An 18,800-nucleotide genomic window follows, 5' to 3' on the forward strand; every position below is an offset into this window, starting at 1 on the left:
ATTCCTTTTGTTGACCTTATCATGGATTTTTTTTAAAAACTCTTGATGTCCAGAGTCCAGACGCGTCTTTCTTATCCGCAGTAACGACAAAGTGATCGAAGAAAAGGGGGGCTTTTCAATCATAGGTACACCGTACTGTTGGGAAAAGGGCAAGTAGCAAGTCATCACAGATACCCAAGTTCTACTTGTTAATAAGCAAACCCTGGCCGAGTGCTAGAACCAGGGTGCTCAGATGTTGGAAAAATAAATGTGACAATTATGGTTTCAAAACTATGACAAAAAAGTGACAATTTGTCATACATTGAAAATGTAACTATTAATGAACTAGAAGCTATAAAACATACTACTTCGACTTGACCTACCGTCTCTACAGACAAGGTGACTAAATTTTGTCCCTTTTGAAGGAAACATATAGTACTACCTGGACTTGAACTTTCAAACAGAGTGAAATGTATTCAAAATGAAGTACATAGACGTATGTGAACTGCAGGACACATGAACATCGACACTTTGAACGCATATTGCGGACCGTGGTTTTTCTATTGATAAAAATTTGAACTGTAGCTCCTGCCCATTATAATTAGCAAGTGAAATATGATGCACACAAATTTCATCAAATGATAAAGATTATATCTTGTTTGAACTATCCTATAAGTGTGTTTGCGCTCTGCAAGAAGAACTTTTGCCAATGGCATTGGCTACAAGAGATGAAATTTCTGATTAAAATATCATACACACAACAGGTCTAAATCTTTACTCTCAGGTTTTTTATCTTTTCCAATTAATTGCTTCATAATTAATAATTTCTTCCAAAGAGTGGAATGTTTTAATTACTTACCTGAACAAAGCCACAGTAAAGATGAGAACTATTGCCACATTTGAAAATGAGGTCGCTAATGACTACCACAAAACCCTTGCTTTTTTCAAAAAAGAGCATTTTTCCAGCATCGATTTGGCACTCGCAAATATCAGAAGGGGATGACGTAACCACTGATGGGGAGAGGGTGGAGAAAATTCATTGGCGGAACTTTAGAACTTAGAGAATAAGGTGTCCAGAGAGAGAAGTGGGAAACGGAATGTAAGTTGTTGTGTTTGGCTCTGAGAGCCGTTAGACTAGCCTTTTCATCTTGATTTGTTTTATTTCCACGCAACCCAAATGCAACTGTGGAGTCACAGTACCAAGTTTGCATTCTAAACAAGATCAGTTGATCCTCAATTTCTGATTCAGAAGAGTTTCCTTCAACAAAATTTGCTTTTCAAGAGAAGGCAAGGAAAGTTCAAAAGTTTCCAGAGTATTTGCGAAAATGTGACCAATAGTGACTTATTTCAGTAGTCCCAATTTGTTTGACCATATATGTGACAAAGGGTTTCAAATTGCGACCAACTGTGACTAAAATGTGTTGGTCATATTTCGGCAAAATTAATATGCCACGAGCTTTCAAATTGTGACCAATAGGGCTAGTCAAGTAAACGCGTTCATGGACAACTGACGTTATTCCATGGAGTAAAATCAAAGACAACATGCATAGCCAAACCGCACTGTGCATGCATTGGATTTTGATATCTTTTTCCATTTTACATGCTTGTCTAGGCAATTAGCATTGTGGTATTGAGCCACTTTGATAGTGCGTTCATTGATTAACACCAAACATGCTCATTTAGTAGGGTTTTGTAACACAACTTGCTCAAAACCACTCGATTACTGAAAATTCAATGGGCGAATGGTGCGGGTTGACTGTGATGTTTGTCTTAGTTCTCTCTCCCCAAACTGCTCAAAATCAAGGTGCGGGACCACATTTTTCCTTGAATTTCCTTTACTTGACATCCTCTATATGAACTTTTTGTCATTATATTTGACAATCTGAGCACCCTGACTAGAACTTGAGCAAGTTTAACCCAAGCAGAGATCAGCCACTAAAGTAGGGGGCCGAGATGGTTAGCTCAGGAAAACCGCAAAATGGGGATTTTTTGTTTCGTAGTTAAAGCCAGATTGCCAGAAACAAACCAAGCATTGAACCAAAGTCCCATTGCAGCGTCATTGTTGGTACATATTACTGCTAGTCCTGCATAAGTTGATTTAATTTGCCCTGTTATCAAATCTAATCATTATTTTGGAGGACTACACCTAAATCTTTCATAGATGAGACCTGCTCAATATCTTTACCTCCATTATCTACGAGTGGAGTATTTAAAGGAGTTGACCCAAATGTCATTTGGGCACAGGGCCATATTACTCTCAGTTACCCAAGAGTAGATTCGATCTAAGTCCTTTGCAAGGCTACTGGAATCTTGGCCATTCCCACCAGAAACTAACTTTGTATCGTCAGCATAAGAAGAGAGACTGGCAGTAATACTAAGCTTTTGAAGCGGGGCAACGAATATTATGAAAAGGAGTGGCCCTAAGATCGAACCCTGGGGAACACCTGACTTGACATCATGTATGCCACCATGGGATCCCCCAAACCTTAACTTATTGTTTCCTACCACAAATGAAACTTTTTAACCAATTGAGAACCTTGCCTTGGATCCCAATCTCATGGAGCCTGTTAACTAAAAGGCCATGATCTACCTGTTCAAAGGCCTTGGCAAAGTCGAGATAAACTACATCGACTGATTCATGGCTCTCCAGTCCCTCAATAACCTGCTCTATATGTTCAATCAGTTGGGTAACAGTGCTAAAATGTGCTCGAACCCATGCTGGCTAGGAGGAAGGACTTCATGAATATCAAGAAATTCAACAAGTTTGAACTTCATGATTCTCTCCAAACACCTTCGCAATATTTCGAAGTGAGAGAAAGCAGTCTACTGGGTTAGTTACTGGGGAGCGACTTATCTCCCCCTTTAAAAATTGGAACAACCTGAGCTTTGGGAAACTTGCCCTGATCCAAGATGCAACGCATCAGGTACGAGAACACAGGAGCAAGAACCAGTGAGCATTTCATCAGAAAATGAGATGTCAAACCATCAGGACCAGGGAAGCTCGAGGGTCTCAAGTCCCTGATGGCCTCTAAAGCATCTTGATCTGTGACTACATGATCATCTAAAGGCTCAACTTGAGTAACATCAATTATTCTTTCGAAATAACGAGATTGATGATCACCTAGATGCACCCTTATAGTGCGTTTATGTCAATTGTGTTTTTTTTTGTACAAATTACTTAATCAGTGAAGGAAGGCCTTCACTTATCTCTTAAATATGAAATAATCCAGCAGTATCTGTTGAAATAATTATAATAATGTTTACGTAATTGCGCAACATTGCAGTAGAGCCGCTATCTAAAGGTTAATAGAATGACAAAAAGCAACAAAAATAGGTTAAAAGGAAAAAAAATCATCCCATTCCGGGCCAGTAAACTAAGGTGTCACATAGTCCATTCTTTCCAAACGTGGTACATAGGCGCCATACGCAATGTCTGGATGTGGATTTATAGTCCGAACAATTGCCTTAAGAATGGGTCACTTTTGGACCAAGAAGGTGTGACTTCCCTCTTTTCTAAATGCCAACATAAGTCTTTTTTTCAGCTTATGCTAGCGATTTCTCATGAATCAGAAGATTTCAGACAGCCTCAATGTTAACCAGCACTGCCCTGTGGCCTGAAGAAGAACAAAGAGTGCTAGTCTTTTTTCTTCTTCCACATTTTGAGGACTGCCCTAAAGCTATTGGAAGTGGAGTAAACCCCAAAGCAATTCAATACGAAAAAATGAAACTTTATCTAGCTTTAAATTCGTACAACATCGGATCCATCATCAAATTAGAAGTGACAGATCTGGCTAGCTCTGGGATGTGGAGTTGATCTGAAATACGTATCAGAAGTGTTTCCAAATCTGACGTACATTAAGCTATATAAAATATAAACACAAATTTTGCATAAATTTAGTATTAGTGCAGATATGCAGAATATATGGCAAACGCTCAAAAGAGACATTCTATTCACATTGAATGCCCAGCCTCAGACATTACGGTATGCTTGTTGAGATAACCGCTCGTATATAAACGCAGCCCTTTCGGGTCGATTATCTATCATCGGATTATCTGAGAAGAAAGAAATCTTTAGGACAACTCTAGACGGATCGGTGAAATCTGGGGCAGTATTTATTCCAGTTGGGATGTAAACTCCTTTGTCAGGAAAGCTTTGCTTGCTTCATCAAGTGAAAGGTATGTTGACGTTTTATTTTCCATATGATTTTAAATGGAAGAGACTTGTGAAAGAAAACTGAAAATATTGACAGTTTTTTTGCCACCGATTGGTATAGTTGAATATATTTCGGGTATTTAGTAACGTGTCATTCTCTGAACCATGAACCACTGGAATATGGACAGGGGCATTAAGGCATCAAACGACTTCTCCAACTCGACTAAATGCATTGCATTCATCTTGAAAGAAGATGGGCACTAGGTTCCCAGAATTAAGTGTTACTTGACTTCAGCTGAATCAACGACTTTGGTAAAATTGATGGCATTTTAAGAACGAAAGATTATTTTTTTTTTGCGGACTTCCTTACCGCTACCAGGATTGGAATCCCAGCAGTTCAAGACAAGAAGATTATTCATTTTACTTAACTTTTATTTATATATATTATTTGATTGACCAACGAATTAGAATTGGCTTATCTGGCTAATCCTTGAATATAAGGTTGATCCGTAATTTTAGTCAAAAACTTGTCCTAATCTGACTTAAATCCTGCTACTGGATCAACGCCTACATAAGCCCTACGAATATTTGAGGGCAGCAAATTAAACAATGAAGGAATCCGAGAAAGAAGAGATGTGGACTTCATTGTTCGAACTAGCCTGGATTCTCGAGGACTTGAAGGTGCTCTCAAAACGCACATTAAGCCTCTACGGTCACTACAATTGACCCTAAATCCTGGGTTGGGACAAAGCTCATGAATGCTTTTGAAGACGTACAGTATCAGATACCTTTCGTACCTTCTCTGAACACTGTACAGTCCCAACTGTTTTAGCCTCTCCCAATACGAGAGTTCTCTCATATCCTCAATGTTCCTAGTAAAACATCTTTGGACCTGCTCGAGCTTTTGCAAACCTGCTGAACTCATTGGAGCCCAAATGGGAGAGGCATATTCAAGATGTGGTTGAACAATCGACTTGTACAGAGTTAGCATCGTGATGGTAGCTCTGGACACAAATTTGGCCGATCCAGAACTCGTTATTGGCTAGTGTTGGAGGTGTGAGGCTTTTTCAGATTCCTCCTCTCCTCCCCATGATGGATATCATATGAAAGTCAGCAAAATTGGAGCTGCAGTTGAGCTTGCCATAGCTACCGTCATGGGTTTGATCCAACCAAATACTAAAAACCATTGAGTGAGCAAAAGTGCCCTAGGCGATAGCACTAGACTCTCGAAAAGCATCAATTGTATACTGTACCAAAACATTGGAATCACTTAAAAAGTGTCGTAATGTCAAGCATTGTAATAAAGCATTGTCAATTTCTTGTCAAAGAAATAAAGAAACTCAATAGATCACCCAGTATATGCAATTATTTGCCTAGAATTTGGCAACAGAAAAAAGGCAACACACAGGACTAACCTTTCATGGTAGCAACGTTTTGGAAATTCATTACCTTCATCTTTGATTTTTCAACATTTCTTTTTATTTTTTCTTAACTTTTTCACACTATTTTTGGTATTGTTTCAAGTTTTTCGCAAATTTTCCAACTTTTTCTCATTTTTTTCAACTAACAAAAAAGTTCAGCCAAAATGGCAACCTAATCAGGAGCCACCATAGGCATGGCAAGAATCTGCTCCCTAGGGGTAGGAAGTTCAATTACCGGTGCTTGAAGACATTATAATGAGATATTCAGTTTCATGTTTGTGTGCCTCGATATTGAAGGCAAAAATATTCCCTCTCCTCGAACGTTTTGTTGCCTATGTTTGTGAAAGTTTATTTGGAATTTTTTGTGTAAATTTGTTTGATTTTTTTATGCTAACTTGTCTATAAAAACCATATTTTTCTGCAAGTTTTGGCAGGCCTTGTTTTTATGCTAGGAAAAATAAACGGGATGAAACCACAAACCAAAACGTTTTTGGTTAACCTAAAGTCAACGTATTTGGGTTGTTTTAAGCAACATGAAAATGACATATTTGGGCAAAAAATCCAACATATTTTATCGGAGCCTACTTATTACTATACGTAGTCTACCCTTGAATCCACTTTTTTATTGGTTCTTGCCTGAATGCAACATCAACTTGCAGAACGGATGCAACGAATATGAATTTTCATGTTTGTGTACAGAACTTGTCAAGTAATTGTAGTCACTTTTTCACGCAATTTTGTTATAATCCGAATGTCATTCCTTTAATTATCGAAAAGTCACTGAGGAGCAAGAAGTGTTCGGTCACACAGCACATTCTAACCAAAAATCGCCCGCTTTTAGTAATGGTTAATGGTAAAAGATGACACACCCTGCTGATCCTTTTGAGGAGGATGAGGAAGCCATTAGCAACGTAGAATCTGCGGTCAAACTGCTTGGAAATAAGCTCCATAGTGTGTATTCAACCCCACTGAGTTCAGAAGCAACAGCTCAATTTTCTAAAGACGAGTCGGTTGACGATGGCGATGTTAGTCAAATTGAGTAACTTAATGTATGTATGTATTTCGGGGATTCCTTTGTATATGTACAAGAGGGTTAGTCATGCCCCAGGTTTCCCATAAGCCTCTTGGCTTTTTTTCATAATAATAATCCTATAGTTTCAGATCAAGATGCTTTAGAGGCCATCAGGGGCTTGAGACTTTCAAGTTCTTTTTAGGAAAAGCTTGAGCATTTGCCGAAAAGACGAGGAGGAATAATGTGATAATTGGAGAAGAACTACTATATAGCAAGAAATGAAGAAGATTGGGACAATACAGTATGCAATATTTAAAGGAGGTGCAAAAGGTATCTTGTGCATTACATCTTCAACAGTATCCATGAGCTTTTTCCTCAACCAGAATTCAGAATCAATCATAAAGAATGCCAACGTTTACACATCCAGTATGAAAAAGATTATGGCGAATTCCTGAAAAAAGCATTATATCCACACTAAATGCCCAGCTTCAGACGGAATGCGTGTTGAGATAAACCTGCATGAATAAATGTAGCCTTTTCTTCTTTAAGACAACTTATGACGGACTTTGGAAATCTGAGGCAGCATTTAATCCATTTGGGATCAGAACTTCTTTGTCAGGAAAGCTTTGTTTCATCCATTGAAAGGTATGTTAGCGTTAAACAATGACAGTTTTTGTCACTAATTGGTTCAGGTTCAGTTGAATCTGGCATTCAGTTCCTCTTTCTCTCTATCTACAACATTTATGCCTTTACTTTGACAAGGACCGGTTTTCAGCGGTATAAAGTTCCCTCTCCGGCATGCCAAGGAAATCAAACGCCGCCATTAGAAATCATATTTCACGGCGCTGTGTTCACGAGTGGCCGGAATCTAAGTTTTTAGCCACTTGTGAATAGACATTCTCTAATGTCAAATTTGGCTTTGAGTGGTTTCAAGGGAAATTCACAACTTGAAAACCGGTTCTTGTTAAAGAACACTGGGTATTCAATAACGGCGGTGTTTGTTACATGCAGTTTATTCAAGTTCGGATCTCAAAAAGTCCATCAGTCAAGAACGCCTTGAATACGTTAGCCATTTCATCCTCTCCTCTTGTGTGAAGAGAAGCTCAGGCAAGCCCTCGCTCTTCTGTTCAAACTTGACGGCATGAAATGGTGAACGCATTCAAGGTGTCTTCTTGACCTTGCCGACTTTCTTCAAGCCTCACTTTTATAATCTATTGATTCATTTAAGCGGGAAAGGAAGATGACGTCATCGTCAAATTTTGAGAGATCACTCCTACTTTTGAGGCTTTATATCTCTTTACTGAGGGATTCAATTGAAGGTTCAGTTCTTTTATCCATTAAAGGAATGGTTCATGCAGGTAGGTATTTTTATAAACTGTCTAAGTTTCACTCATTAACATCAATAAAAACTAATTTTAGAAGAAAAAGGCCGTTTTGCGGCTGATTTTTTTGTATCTTAGAATTTCGTATTTTTGCAATAAACTTTTTGAAACTTTAGAAACTGTTATTGTCCAATATTGAGATTTATATCTGGGGTTTTTAGTACCTCTACTGTTATGAAAAGTGCCCCAATGACCTCCTAAAATTTGTGCTGCTTTTCATCATGCAGCTGCTACTTCAATGTGTCAATACGCAAAGATCGCGCCCACTATAGTACAAATACAAATAGCTATTCCGTTTGGTTCAGGAGTTGCTAGCGAGCTATGTTGCAATTGACACGTGGAATAAGACTACTTTAAAGCTGGTGAATCGTCTCAATTCTGAACTTCAATCAAGATCGTCCATTACATGAATTATCATGCAATTGTAAATGACTTTACTTTTCAAGTAATTGTACTTACTTTTCCATGTAGTTCTGCTCAAGTTTAATGTCTCTTCTCCAATCATCAAAAAGTCATCACGTAGTAGGAATTGTTTGGTCATACAGTACATCCTTACCAAAAATTGCCCCCAAACCTTGTCAAAAACAATTGTTGAATACTTCAAACAATTCTGAAGTTGAGGCTTATTGATTCAAATTTATCCATGAATGAAAGCATGTGTCAAAAACAAGAGAAGGCTCTTTGTATGTTAATCTTACAAAAGGTCAACAGCTCAGCCATAGGGCGTTAAAAAGATATCTCAAGGTTGAATCATTCACACTGTCACAGGAATTAACACCTGCGTATTTCTCTTAATTCAGACTTGAGGCTTAAATTTGAAGAATATTTTTATGCTTAGTTCATACGCCTTAAATGTTTCTTAGACCCCAGTTTGCGAAAAACCAATTTTCAAGTGGATTTCACTTTTTCATGAGTAGTAGTTATGGTAGTCGTGTTAGAAGAATTCATTGGTACATACAAGAGTAACAAATGAAGGGAAAATCCATGGAAACATAAGAAAGAGGGAGGACGCAAAGATATATTGAAAGATTTCATGTCCCAACAATCCCTTTACAGTTGAGACATATTTTTGAGGAGTAAAAACTGTAACGGAAATATTTCGAGCCTTTTAAAGTCATCCATTTCATCAGCTGAAAAATGTGCATAAATTGTTCATTGATGCTATTAAACGTCAAAGGTCTATGCAAATAATGACTTTTGGCTGAGCGGAAACCCTCCTGTTCTAGAAATGTCTCGAGGCATGAGTATCGAAGTGAAACGTGCCAATAAACTGCTAATTAATCAAAATGCAGTCTTTGATCAAGGGGTAAGTGTGCATCATTGAGCAATACAGAAATGGAAATGAATCTAAGTAAATTCTTCAAAAGGTTTACCCAATGAATGGACGTCCACGAGGTCACTGTCTGATTGTTGACAATGAATTTATCAAAGGCGAGAAACCTAGACATGGCACATTAATGGATTCCGAGTCGTTGTCCTGTCTTTTTAGTCAACTAGATATTGAGGTACAGGTGAACAATGACTCCCTCGATACTAAACTTTCAATTGCATTTAATGTGGTAACATGCATATTTTTCCAGGTCACAGTGAGAAGAAATTTGACCAAAACAGATTTGGAGTACTGGATCCAGGAATTTGCATGCAATAACAAACATGCAAATGCGTCCTTGTGTATTTTGGTAGTGCTCTCTCACGGATATGAAACAGGCATTGTTTGTACAGATGGCAAATTGATTGAAAAAGAGTGGCTTTTGAACCAATTCATCAATACCAAGTCTGGCATCCTTCAGGACAAACCCAAATTTTTCATCTTTCAAGCTTGCAGGTAAATGTCCTGTCGTTTTTGCTAAGGCAAGCAATACACGGTACTACATAGGGTACGTACATCGATATATCGTTCGTTCATAGAAAACTTTCTTGAGCATCACATTCATCCCTCAAATACTAATAGGAGCCTGCAACAAAAAAGTGATAGTCTATTTCTGACACATAACAATACACTTTTCAAACTGGATTGAAACTGGAAGAAAAATGCATTCAGTAGAATTCTTTATTCTTGTACACACATAAAATCAGTACTTTCAAAAAAAATTACCCTCGATTTCAAAATAGGGGGAATACCCCACCTGGATACAATGTCACACAAAACAACACTGACTGCATATTTGGAAAGTCAGACAGTGGCCAATCATCTTTGCCACGCCCCTTATGGCGGGACTGCCTCATCGCAGAGGCTACTATTTATGGATATGGGGCCTATCGCCATGAGATTGAAGGGTCAATATTTATCCAAAGTTTGTGCAAGGTACGAATTTGTTTTGACCTCAGATCTGGACTTTTGTCTCTACATTTCAATCATTGTTTCCATGTTTTCAGGTCTTCATGGAACACGCCTGCGACACTGACATTAGGGACATGTTAGACATGGTCACCATTGCAGTGCAAAGCGAAGCAAACACTGTACAGTATCTGCAGACACCCAGTTATGAGAACCGAGGTTTCGTCAAAAAACTGTATTTCAGCCCTGATCGCAATCGGGCGGCAATCCACTTTGACGATAACGAGCCATCCGAAACAAATGAGCCACATGAAACAAATGAGCCACCCGAAATCAACGAGCTCCATCATTCTAGCTATTGGTTCCCAAAGGCAAAAGAGCTTCTTTCCATTTTTCTCTCCTTTGCCACCATACTAGAATAACTGCACCTAATTTATTGCGTTGGACACCCATGTGACTCAAATCAATCTGAAGTGCACTACTGTTAGCAATATTCTTATAAGAGGACCGGTTTTCAGAGGTATAGTGTTCCCTCTCAAGCACGCAAAGGAAACCAAATGCCACCATGAGAAATTCTATTTCATGGCCCCATGCTCACAAGTGACTGGAATGAACATTCCACACGTCAGATTTGGCTTACAGTGGTATCAAGTGAAAATCATACCTTGAAAACCGGTTTTCGTAAAAGAAAACTGCGTATTCAATAGCTGTGGCTCTCTTTGCATGTAGTTTATTTAAGTTCTGGTTTCAAAAAGTCCATAAGGTCAATACCTGAAACGCATTTGCCATTTCATCATGCCCTCTCATGCAAAGAGAGGCTCGGGCAAGCCCTCGCTTGTCTCTTCAAACTCGACGACATGAAATGACCAACGCATTCAAGGTGTCTTGACCGTATCGACTTTTTTCAAGCCCCACTTTCATAAACTCCAAGCAAAGAAGGCCCCCGGTATTGTACAAATAGCTATTCTATTACACGTTTACTTTCGTTTTCATCGACGAAGTCTTGATTTATCAGTTATATTGTCAATCCTTATCCTTATATTTTTCAATAAAATACGCCATCTCGTGCATCATTTTCCTCATGTCTCTCTTATAATTGTACAGTTAAAGAAGACTCGGGTCATTAAAACCCGTTACATGAGCAAGGTAGCCTTGCTTTTAAATATGTCGTCTTTTTTTAAAAGTGTCGTCTAAATATTGTCTTTACGATAACTTATAGTAAATAATAAATAAAATAGACGGCACTAGTGACGACAAAGAACGTTGAACACACGAAAGCGGCCTTCAAGTCCATCTTCGTCGTCCAAATTTGGAATCTTTGAAGTTCGGTCCCAAGACCACGAGCCTCGGAAATCCCGACCTTCTTCTGAACTTGAAAACGCAAATAAATAATCCACGCATATTCCAAGCATATCATGGTAAATGTGAAATTAAGAAAGTAGCCCCACAAATTCAAGGCCAAGAAATCCTTCACGGGTGGAGCTTGTACATAAGTCGATAAGCTCAGATTTCCACTGGTCAAATAAAGGGTCACCAGAAAGGCCATCCGACCAGCCACCATTTCCGCCGGGATGATAAAGCTCACCATGGCCAAAAGGACCAGACCGGCAGAAGGGCCAAAATATCTCGTCAGATATGGCTTCAAAGTCCTGCTCAGATGAATGTTCAATCCTGTAACGCTCAGGTTTCTATGTGGAGTAACATAGGTCTGATAAGAATGGCCGGATGAGCCGTCCATAATCAGCTCTATTTGAATACCGTAATTCTGAATGGATTGTTGAGCTTGCCCTGAAACGCAATTAGTTCAAGAAAAAGGCACGAGTTATTCATATGGTCTTGTTTAGGTACGTTTTACACACCAAAACTAGGACGATGCATTATTGTGCGTAGAGCGAGAGCCTCATTGTTGTCAAACCAACTAACTATTCTGTATGGACAATTGTGTTGGTCAAACGGGTATCTCCGGAAATCAAACTTGCAGGCAATCTCATTGTCCATGAATTGGGTAATGACTATTTTGTGGTCCCGTGTCACCACTCCATATTGCAGATTTTGATTTTTCATGGGGTTCGCAGTTTTCCTCACGTTTTCGTACATCAGAGGCGGGGTCCAAAATTTGGCACGGAAACCTTCCAATGGAAATTTACCGAAACAGTTCCGATTTTCCTCTGTAATAGGTGATGAAATTTATGGGATCTTATGAACAGAATTTGCTACAAACCTAGGGCAAATATGTTTGGATCATGCCATTTGATCTCAAATGCCAGGCAAATACCGATCCGACCCGTTTGCTCATCCACGAATTCAATCTCTGTGACTCCACTATGGATTTCTATGGGCAAAGGAACTTGATTTCCTTCTACATCCAGAATCTTGGGTGGTAGGGAGATCGAATAGTTTTTTGGCACCTTGAGGTTACATTCCCTGTGGAACAACGACAAAGCCGACCCTATTTGCAAGCCGACGAAGAATACCACAGAAGAAGATAGAAGCATGCTATTTGGTAGGGAATGGCTTCGACAGTGTCCCCAATTTGCATTGTGGTCCTTGTCCTTTAAGGTTGATGACAGGTATAAAGTAGATTTTGAGTGGGGAGACGACGTTAAGTAAACGGTTTCACTCCTTGGGTAAATAGGTATACCTTGATCAGAAAAGCTGGTTTTGAATGTTCTATCAACTCGACCCAATGGACAACTCAACCCAGTGGACAACTCGACCCAATGGACAACTCAACCCTGAGGCAAGTCAACCCAGGAGACAGCTCAACCAAGCGGATTACTTGACCAAACAAACAGCTCGACCCAATGGACAACTTGGCCCAGCAGACAATTCAACCCAATGGACAACTCAACCCAGCATACAACTCAACCCAGCAGACAACTCAACCCAGCAGTCAACTCAACCCAGCAGACAACTCAACCCAGCGGAAAACTTGACCCTGCAAACAACTCAACCCAATGGACAACTCAACTCAGTGGACAACTCGACCCAGTGGACAACTCAACCCAGTGGACAACTCGACCAAGCGGATAACTCGACCGAGCGAACAGAACGACCCAATGGACAATTTGACCCACTGATCAACATGACCCAGTGGACAACTCGATCCACTATTTTTCACATTTTAGGACTCCTTTTTCGGTTTGGGAAAAGCTGTAAAAAGAGAGCTGAAGTTGAGCTACATGTGCTTTCATGGATTTGATCCAACCCAAAATTATTTTGTGAACAAAAACACTCTCAGCACTAAAGCAGTAGGCTTTAGAAGAGAGAGAATTGTTTACCATGACATCTTGATCTATTGAAAACGTGTCCAAATGTCGAACATTGGAAGAACTGTTTTTTTGATTTCCTGTGAAGTCAATGAATAAGGCCAAAATTTTGTAGAAAAAAAATGCAGCAAAGAGGCTAAAAGCGGCTAAAGCCGACCTTTTCTTCATTGAAACAATTGTTTTTAGATTATTGTAACTTGTTATTGCATATTTACACTTTTTCTACACATTTTCCCACTCTTTGTCAATTTTTACCCTTTTTTCGCATTTTTCTCAACTTTAAAAAGACCACTTTTTTAAGGTGTAGTCATTGTCATTACACAATTTTCCGTTTGATACTTTTGAAAGCAAGCTGAATTTACTTAAATAAAGACACAACAGTCATAACCGTACCAATTGAATACTCAATTGACAGGCAATTTTGACCAAGAAGAACATGGTGTGTTCTGGCAAGAAACGAATTTGACTTTGAAGTATAACTGATTTTGGGATAAATGTATGATCACTTTGGTAAAAATAATAAAGCTATTGCTTAATGTATTGCTAGCTAACATTGTTATATAAGATTCAAAAAAGCCGAATCTGAAATAGAAAAAGGATACCGTTGACAAAGTTTGAACTCTATCCTTCAAAAGCAGACTTTTGCCTTTTCTGCCTTACATCTTTTACCTTTTGGTTGCACTACTTTCTTAGGCAAAATGTCAAGAGCTTACGCATATTCTCTACGTAATTAGTTATATGTAGCCCTAGCTCAGATTGGAAACTTACATGCTTGAATGTGAATTTCTTTAAAACCTATTTAATGGATTTGAGGAGCACACTAGACAAGCAATTGAATGCTATCTGAATAGAATGTGATCTGTTAGTCAATATTGATTTAGATGGCAATATTCTATTGCTGGGTACCAATTGCGTCGGTCCTTAAACGGAACTGATAGGATTGGATATCTTGTACCAGACCAAGCAATGACCAAAGCTAAAGGAATCAATCGCGTAAATTCACCTAATCAGTCATATTTTTGATAGTGTTAATTTCAAAAGTTTCGTAAAAAGGGCACTTTGACATGTACGCTGCCTTTGGAATCCTAATAGTTATCTAAAAATGAGTCATATCGTCATTTAAAAATGCCATGTGCTACTTTTATTTGGATACTTCCGTCAACTTTGGATCGTAAAAGGCCGAATCTACTCGTAGATGTGTTTAATTTGCATCTCGTTGAAGATTACCAATTCCTAAAGCATCAATAATAGCAATATTAAAATGCAGTCCTCTGTTTTAAAAAGTTTTTAAAGGAAATCTTGCCGTTTAGTGCGATGTCCCGACATGTTTTTGCGTTTCATTCACAACCCCATTCGTAGACTTTTTAATTTCATGCTGATGGTCCTGGACCAAAAATGAGTGGCACACTTCTAATTTGAACACATCTTATTAGTGCGCTAAAAAGGGACAGTGGAGGTTTAGATAAATAAATAAATAAATATTATAGTAACTCTCAATACCGAGGAAAGGGATAATTTCATATGCTGCGTTTTCCGCCATTTTATGGCTTTATCAAATGCCAACTTAATTGGTATTGAAATACACTTTGTATGATTACAAACTTATTCGCCCTTTTTATTGCCACAAATACCCTCGCTGTAGACAACTTCACCGTATCAGACTTCATTCGAAATTGGTTTGATGTCAGACAAACATGATTCACTTCCAATTTAAAGTCATCCTATTTGATATTCAAACTGAAATAAACAATTAGTAAGAATGGAAATGTAATGAAACAGATCCAAAATGAAATTGTATCGACTCTATTGGTCCAGAGGGTAAACTCTCTCATAGCTTCCGAGTATTTGGAATCGTTTGCAATCCCTTTGTTGGCCTTGCAAAACTTAAATCGAGAGAATAGGAGGTAAGCATATTCCCAAATGATCCCGTTGTGCGTGCCAAATATGATGAAATTCCACAAGTCCACAGCACCAACCTTATTACTCGGAGGAGCGTTGGCCTGGTTGGAAATCCCAAGGTTGACGGAGGTTAGAAATAAGGTCACCAACATAGACATTCGACCAGGCACAATCTCCACAGGTATCCAGAAACTAATCATGGAAAGGTATACCACAATGACCATGGGTGCGAAGAATGTCGTAATGTAAGGGAACAACATTCGACGGAAATGGTAGTTTTTCCCGGTAACGCTCAAATTTCTTGGAGGGGTACTGAATCCATCAAATCGAACGGAATCTTCCAAAAGAGTCACCTCAACCTCGTAGACTTGAGTCGTTTCCACCCATAACTCTGAGAAGTCGTGAGATAATTCAAAAGATTACACTTTCGTCATTAAGCCAAGGTGAAGGTGAATTTGAATTAATGGAATATTGATGACGTCACCTTTTATCTGAACGGGCATATTGGGGGCATTTTGTTATACGTTTTAAAAGAATCATTATTTTGGGGAGGTTATGCAAATGTTGAAATTAAAATCCGTTGAATAGTCCATGGTCAACTTGTAATTTGCCTTTTCCCATTGTCTCAAAGAAAGATTTGTCATTTTCAGGCAAGCTTTTGTACAGTTGGTTCACAATCGTGTTCACGTTCGTATAACAAGTGTTGTCATTTCTTTCATATCATGCCATTGCGACAAGTAATGTCATATTTTTGGTCAAATGGACGATGGCTGCTAATGAAAATGTTTCATGTTCTTTTTCTTCAATTGTAATTTTAGAAAAAAGTTTCAAAGATTGACGACACTGTTGGATTTTTGAGAGAGCGGTGTCCTCCACAAGTTTCCTTTAGTATATCAAGAAAAAATAGTCTCAATTTAACTGTTCAACTTCTTTATTTCTTGTTTATTGTTTATTGTCACTTCCACTTAAACCTCCCATGACGGTGTATATAGAGTTTTGGATCATTTTACAAGGGAAGATTTGAAAGGTATGGCAAAGATAAAGAGTCTATAATGGATGAATGAAATGAGATATATCACAACGGGAGGGAATGAGAGGGTAGAAATTGTAAGTGGAAAGTGAAAAATAATTGATTTACCTTTTCCTTTTGTTTGGTTCACCATGTTTCCCTTTAACACAACATAATCGGTTGTGTCAAACCAATTTGTGACCAAATACGGACAATCATGGTGGTCAAATGGAAATTGGTCAAATTGAAACTTGCAATTTACCTCCACCGTTAGGGCAACACTGTAGATAAGGTAGTTGTCTGGGGTCACCAAGGCGTACCCCAAATTGTCATCCATCATTGTATTTATACTTGAGTGTTTACGCGCATTCCAATGAACCAATGCTGGAGTCCAAAAGTTGTCTCGTAAATACTTCAATGGAACCTTGCCCCAGCATCCTTTATTTTCCTCTAGAATTGGAAGTTATAGTAAAAAACAAGGTGTGGTTTCAAACTTGAAACCAGGTGTTCTTTTTGTGCGATATTTCAGGAACTGTAACCCGCCCACTTCTAGTTTCTATAAGTGGTGCCACGACTACAAGTTTTTGTATACCTTTGACTGCGCTACTTTTTTACTTCGAAATTTTCTTTTTGTGCCTCCTGATCGCGTTTGTTGTACGCCATCAACACTTTTTGCGTTTTGGCCTACGAGTTTGGCTTGATGTTTTTTGTTTAGCCAGTTTGATTTTTCTCAATAAACAATGAAATAGCCCAAGAAAGAAGAGAGGTGGACTTCTTGATTCTAACAAAACTGGATCCTCGAGGGCTTGAAGGTGCTCTCAAAACGCACATTGCGAGAAACCTCCACATCCATTGCAATTGACCCTAAAACCTTAGTTGGGACAAAGCTCAGGAATGCTTTTAAAAAAGTATAGTATCAGATACTGAAGATATCTTCCGTACCTTCTCTGAACACTGTACAATCCTAATATTTCTCGTATCCTCCTAATCGTACTTTATATTGTCCTCTCTTGCTATTACATTTTTGGGTTGTCGTGTGCTTTTGGCATATCTTTGCGTGAGATTTAAAAAAAAGTGTGGTCATATTTATAAATCAATGTCTCTTTGTTACTATTCCTTAGGTGCTACCAGAAGCACGTGACACAAAAAATATGAGACAAGGGCTCATACTTTCGAAAAAGTCGAAATTTATGAGTATTCAATGAATACCATTCTGTTGTCATTTATTGTCTTACCTAAGTCAAAGATCCTTGGATCGCTCCATTTTTCCTCGTACACAATGCTCATATAGATTCTTTGATTCTCTTCCTTGATGTATTCTATCTCAGACCCACCGAATGTGAAAAATACCTCCAGAGGTTCTCTTTGACCTTTTTCATTACTAATTTTTGCCGGGAGAGATTTGGAATAATTGGTCGGGGGCCTTAAGAAACATTCTCGACGCAGAACCTCTTGCAAATCCCCTAAAGTCCCAAGGATATACCAATGCAACACTAAGAAATACCTTTTCGCCATAACAAAATGAAACTGAGTTCAGAGCGTTCACGTTTTAATCAGAATGAGAGTTAACTAGACAGACACACCTTTCTAACAAAGTCAACATGATGATCGATGAATACATACATACAAGGTAAATAAGGGTTGTGGTCTGACTTGACAATGTGTTAGGGCGGCCTAATTGGTTCATAATGGGCTAAAACCGTCGGTGGTCGGCTTCGTCTGCTTCACGTTGACGCCTCTCCGCTCCAGGATGACGTTTCATCAAATGCTTGAACATTAATCTCCAGGACAGTTCCACCTAAAAAAATAAAAGAACATTACAACAGAATTTCCGCTTCATTTAGCCACTGCCAAATGTCTAGCAAAAGTTGATTTTATGAAAGCTGAATGATATTCTGGACCAAATTGGGACAGACCAACCCGATATCTAGTCATATTTTTTTGCTTTCATTTAGGTTCTTTGGTCCAGAGGACAAGACAGGAATCCATAAAAAATCGGTTATTTTATTGGTGGAAGCTAGGTCGGAGAGGTGAACCTGGCCTTGGATGGCAATTCCAATAATGAAGAGACATATCATAAGATCCTATGTTCTTTGCCTGTACGTATATCGTGTTCAGTGCTTGAGTAACGTAACGAACTTTTTGAGCAACGTTATCATTAACGCGTTACTTTTCTGCAAAAGTAACGGTAACGGAATGGCTTTTTATCCACTCCCACGTAAACATTTCTTTATACTTTTTTTTTTTCAAACGAGAGAAAGAAAAAAATTATAAAGGTTTGTTCCTCGATTTTTTTAAAGCTCCGTCGTAAATGCGGTGACTTCTTTGCTACTGATGGGATCAAATAAATAATCACGAGAGGCTGCCACTTGGGCTATCATTTTTTATGTATCAATTT

The 18,800-nt window shown here is 38.6% G+C and overlaps 4 protein-coding genes across 5 annotated transcripts in view; 1 reads left to right on the forward strand and 3 right to left on the reverse strand.

Annotated features, from left to right (window-relative positions):
• Positions 1-4,018: 4,018 nt before the first annotated feature.
• Positions 4,019-11,293, forward strand: LOC131881781 (caspase-2-like). Of its 2 annotated transcripts, XM_059228739.1 has the most exons (7): positions 4,019-4,155; positions 7,115-7,210; positions 9,174-9,253; positions 9,315-9,452; positions 9,528-9,772; positions 10,060-10,252; positions 10,324-11,293. In XM_059228739.1, the coding sequence occupies exons 3-7, from the start codon at positions 9,176-9,178 to the stop codon at positions 10,645-10,647; spliced, it is 978 nt and encodes a 325-aa protein (XP_059084722.1). In that variant the 5' UTR covers positions 4,019-4,155; positions 7,115-7,210; positions 9,174-9,175; the 3' UTR covers positions 10,648-11,293. The 2 variants fall into 2 exon arrangements, with proteins under 2 accessions (XP_059084722.1, XP_059084721.1); XM_059228738.1 differs by lacking the exon at positions 7,115-7,210.
• Positions 11,139-13,239, reverse strand: LOC131881780 (pH-sensitive chloride channel 2-like). The gene is made up of 3 exons (XM_059228737.1): positions 12,447-13,239; positions 12,085-12,393; positions 11,139-12,013 (listed from the first exon to the last, which is right to left on the reverse strand). The coding sequence occupies exons 1-3, from the start codon at positions 12,718-12,720 to the stop codon at positions 11,439-11,441; spliced, it is 1,158 nt and encodes a 385-aa protein (XP_059084720.1). The 5' UTR covers positions 12,721-13,239; the 3' UTR covers positions 11,139-11,438.
• A 1,337-nt stretch (positions 13,240-14,576) lies between these two features.
• LOC131882011 (gamma-aminobutyric acid receptor subunit alpha-2-like) lies at positions 14,577-17,917 on the reverse strand. Its single transcript, XM_059229027.1, has 3 exons — positions 17,638-17,917; positions 16,532-16,852; positions 14,577-15,784 (listed from the first exon to the last, which is right to left on the reverse strand). Exons 1-3 carry the CDS (start codon positions 17,915-17,917, stop codon positions 15,216-15,218), a joined length of 1,170 nt encoding a protein of 389 aa, XP_059085010.1. The 3' UTR covers positions 14,577-15,215.
• Positions 17,918-17,934: 17 nt separating this feature from the next.
• LOC131882010 (uncharacterized) overlaps positions 17,935-18,800 on the reverse strand; it is a 6,141-nt gene continuing 5,275 nt past the window's right edge. The window contains exon 4 of the mRNA XM_059229026.1: positions 17,935-18,200. Within this exon, the coding sequence (XP_059085009.1) occupies positions 18,096-18,200 (105 nt within the window). The 3' untranslated portion in view covers positions 17,935-18,095. The remainder of the gene's footprint in view (positions 18,201-18,800) is intronic.

The sequence above is a fragment of the Tigriopus californicus genome, chromosome 6 (assembly GCF_007210705.1).
Source record: "Tigriopus californicus strain San Diego chromosome 6, Tcal_SD_v2.1, whole genome shotgun sequence".
Classification (NCBI taxonomy): Eukaryota; Metazoa; Arthropoda; class Copepoda; order Harpacticoida; family Harpacticidae; genus Tigriopus; species Tigriopus californicus.